This window comes from Nicotiana attenuata, unplaced genomic scaffold, assembly GCF_001879085.1.
Source record: "Nicotiana attenuata strain UT unplaced genomic scaffold, NIATTr2, whole genome shotgun sequence".
In the NCBI taxonomy this organism is placed as follows: Eukaryota; Viridiplantae; Streptophyta; class Magnoliopsida; order Solanales; family Solanaceae; genus Nicotiana; species Nicotiana attenuata.
Window position 1 is genome coordinate 293,108 of NW_017670536.1, and position 4,265 is coordinate 297,372.

General features: G+C 32.8%; 1 protein-coding gene across 1 annotated transcript; it reads left to right on the forward strand.

The window, feature by feature from the left end:
• The first annotated feature begins 1,602 nt into the window (after positions 1 to 1,602).
• On the forward strand, positions 1,603 to 2,782 carry LOC109240677 (zinc finger protein 1-like). The gene has a single exon (XM_019407343.1). The coding sequence runs from the start codon at positions 1,862 to 1,864 to the stop codon at positions 2,618 to 2,620; it is 759 nt and encodes a 252-aa protein (XP_019262888.1). The 5' UTR covers positions 1,603 to 1,861; the 3' UTR covers positions 2,621 to 2,782.
• The last annotated feature ends 1,483 nt before the right edge of the window (positions 2,783 to 4,265 follow it).

Below are 4,265 nucleotides of genomic sequence, written 5' to 3' on the forward strand. Positions count from 1 at the left end.
AAGTTTACGTAATAATGAAACAACATGCATCAAACTCAAACATCTATATAAAAATTGTCATTTTTAATTTAAACATCTCTGGTTCTCACACGTTACACATTTTGTTAAGCATGAAATTGGACATGTTATCTACTTATTTTTTTCTTTAATTATCTAATTATTTCATTAAATCAAACTATTATGATTGTACGTCTTATCATTGAAGTCACATCAAATAGTAGGTGACTTTCGCATAATCAAATAATAGAGAGAAAATGAATTCTACCTAGATTTATTATATTCTCCAATCAAGCATACGAGTCATATACCTTCGTTAAATTTGCATCTAGGCCTGCTCTACACGAGGGATGTGCATAATTTGGTAAATATTGAATCACCGTATCGAAATCGAAAATTTTGGTATTTGGTATTCGATATTTTGGTATTCGGTATGGTATTTGGTTTAAATTTTAAAAAATATTGGTATTAGGTATGGTATTTGGTATTTCAAAATGAAATACCGAAATACCGATACCGTACCGAAATATATATATTATATTACACAATACACTTATTATTAATTATAACATAAATATAAAAATCTAAAATTTTATTTTTCTTTATTCTTTAAGTTCATCAATTAACTCTAAGTAAGTAACAAGACGTTTCTAATGATCAAATTGATTCTTTTATGTACAGTTTTCTCTCTCTAAGTTGATATTTGCTAGTTTTGGACAAAACTTTGGTCAACAATTGTTTTTAGTTTTGTACTTTTGAGTACTTTAATTCAGAATATTACATTCTATGACTCTATGAACTAGTTAGTAATCAAACCGAATAAACCGAAGTTACCAAACCGAATAAACCGAAACCGAAAGGAGAAAAACCGAACCATACCGAATTTAATTAGGTACGGTATTGGTATTGCATTTTAAGAAACCGAATACCGAAAATACCGAACCGAAATATCTAAATACTGTACCGTACCGACGACGAACACCCCTACTCTACACTTCAATATAAAATTTCCCGGGAAGTCCACTCGATATTTCGTTGTTAGTTTTTTTTTATTTAAAAACCCTCATTTTTGTCTTAAATTTAGAAAACCAAAACTTTAAGAGCCCGTTTGCGCATAAGAACCTTTTTCCACAAATTTTTACTTTGTCCGAAATTAGCGTTTTTTCATAAATTATTCAATTTTCACTTGAAGATGCATTTTGAAAATTTTCGAAAATTTGAAAAACTCCAAATAGTTGTTTTTCAAATTTTTCACTGAAATCACTCACAAAACTTCAAAAAATAACTCAAAATTATATTTATGTCCAAACACAACTCTAAATTTCAAATACCATTTTCACTTGAAAACTTACCCCCCCCCCCCCCCCCCCTATTTTGAAAATTTACAATTCTTTTGTCCAAACGCCCACTAAGTTATCCTTTAAAATGAACTTCACATACTATATTATTCAAAATTATTGTAATTATTTTGACATTATCCTAAAAAGTTATTTAGTCTTTTTTGGGGTCCCTTTCTATAATAAATTGATCGAATTAATAGGCGCGCATTAGACTCTAGATAAAGGTAATAATATATATATGACTTATGTAAAAGGCTTTGGAGGGTAGGTATTGCTTCCAATCGTAAAGTCAAGAATAGAAAATTGTAGTAGTATCAATTTTTGGAGTTCTACTTCTATATTTTTATTATAAAAATATAGAAGTAGAACCCTATCAAACTCTCTCCTCAATTCCACAATCAAGTTCATAAATCAGTATTCTATTATTCTACACACATTAATATAAGCACATCTCTTCCTCCTACAAACTACTTGTCAAACGTTTAGTTTTTTTTTTAAGCCATAGACACCAAAAATTAAGTTCAATGGTAACCCTCAAAAGAGATGTACATTTACACCCCAAAGGTGGTCAAGACGCTCTTTCTTCTTCTTCGTCTTCGTCTTGTCAAGATGAAAGAAACTACCACAAACAAGAAGAAGATCATCAGAATGCCACAGAAGATATCAGACTCTGTGGGAAAAGTAATGGCGATGGTGATGGTGATGACGATGAGTCGGATCATAGAAAGAATAATCAGGAGCTGAATCTTCTTGAACGTTTAAACACAAATAATAGTCCAATATGTAATGAAAATGATCCAACATCAGATGGTGCAGAGCCAAGAGTGTTCTCGTGCAACTATTGTCAAAGGAAATTTTACAGTTCACAAGCATTAGGAGGACATCAAAATGCACACAAGAGAGAAAGAACACTTGCCAAAAGAGCTGGTCAAAGACCAATTGGACATCACCTTTTCAATTTCACCCCAACAGCTGCTGCTGCTTTTGGCCATCATCCATATTTAAGAGTACAGCATCAGAATAACTATAATTATGTTAGCAGTATGTCTACTCTTCCTCTAAATGGTGCAAATTATCACAACAACTCTCTGGGAATTCAGGCACATTCAATGATCCATAAAGCAACAAATAGTAGTGGAAATTGGTCAAACAGGCAATTCATCAAACACCAACCAGGCGTAGGAAAACTGTCTATGCTTCCTAAAGGAAATATTCACTTCATTCCCCAAGAAGAGAACAAAAGTGACTTGCAAAAGAATATTGATCTTTCTCTCAAGCTCTAGTTCTTTCCTTTTGCCAAAACCCCATGTTTTTCATTTTTGTGATATTATTCAGCCAAATTCGGGGTTTTGGTTACTTTTCGCTAGCTCTTAATTTTGTATGACATTGCCCTGTACGATATATCATTTGATTTGATATCAAGAAACCCTTTTAGCTTTTGTTGATTCCGTCATTTAAACTTCTAGCTGTTTCAGCAATTTATGATGCTAAATTCAATACAAGCTACCACTTTAGATCACAAGTCTCATACAAATTACAACCTTTTGTTAGAGTTTTTTCAAATTATTTCAAGTAACACCAAATTCTTTTCTGTACATGTTTAACAGAAGGCTAATTTTGGGCCAAGTTTCTAAATTCCAAAAGTCCAATTAAAATCAAGATCTTTCGATGGGACACCGTACTTTCCCTGTCACATCAATTTTCTAAAAGGTACGGGTTCGGGTATTTGTTTAGTCATTCAGATAGTGATTGACGTTTTTTTAGCTATGCATTACACACCTCATGTGGATCTAGCTTTCAACAGCATAGAACACATTATGAGAGATGTTCCCTCGGCAAACTGGGATAAAGTTGAGCCAAAAGATCTCGATTCAAGATAAATTCATGAGGAAGTGGTATCTCTTTAGGATCTACACTTATTGTTAGGTGTTGTACTGATTTTCTTACCATATTTGATTTTTCTAGCTGTTGAAGGAAAGAGCAACATATTTCCATAATTAGAATTTTCCTTCTTGTAGAAGGAAATTATAAATCTCTCATATTTGGTTAGTTCCTTTTCTTGTAGGAAAAGGTTTGGACTTTTATAAATTGAGGATCCTTCCTTCTCATTCATTAGCATCCACAATGTAGCCATAGGGGGCTTGAGAGCTTTGTTTAGGGGGAGAACTTTATGGACAAGTGTTATTGTGTTACTTGTGTTTGCCTCTTCGTGAGGTTGTTCCCTGATATTTTGTACTCTCTTTATTATAGTGGATTGTTCATCTCCGTCGTAGACGTAGGTCAATTGACCTAACCACGTTAAATGTTTGTGTCTCTTTTGGTATATTTTTCTTTTATTGTCTGATTTATCGTTGTTGAAAGTTTGATTTGCCAGCTTCCGCATGACAACTGATTTTTCTGTCCTAACACTTATTTGAAGACATTGATTACACATGTGGATTTAGGGCGAGTTTTATGGATCGAATTAAGTTATGGTTCAAGTTATGTATCTTTGCATACAAAAGCTAAGATGTATGCGTACGATGACAATCATTAAGAATATGCTGACTTTAAATTTCGAATTCGCCTCTAGTAGGACCTCGTATAAGAGGTACGCAAATGGGACCTCGTATCAAAACAAAAATACAGTTATCGTTAATGTACCACGACAACAGTACCAGGTTTTCAGCAATCAAGAAGAATTAATCCAGAAGCTAGCACGTTGCAATCAAAGACTTTCAGTAATTACAGCAAGCTGTCGGTTGTTTCCACATATTAAACAACTCAAGATAATAATAATAGTACTATTAATAAAACCATTAATTAAGTTTAACTGGATTTCAGCATAATTAAGAAACTCAATGTGTGAACAAATTGGACAGTGTTTCAACTGTTGAAGTAGTTAAAGAAAATGACTGTTTATTTTGTCTTAGTACGCAAATATTTTAT

Coding starts and splice junctions, on each gene's coding strand:
- LOC109240677 (XM_019407343.1), top strand. CDS start 1,862: ATGGTAACCCTCAAAAGAGATGTACATTTACACCCCAAAGGTGGTCAA.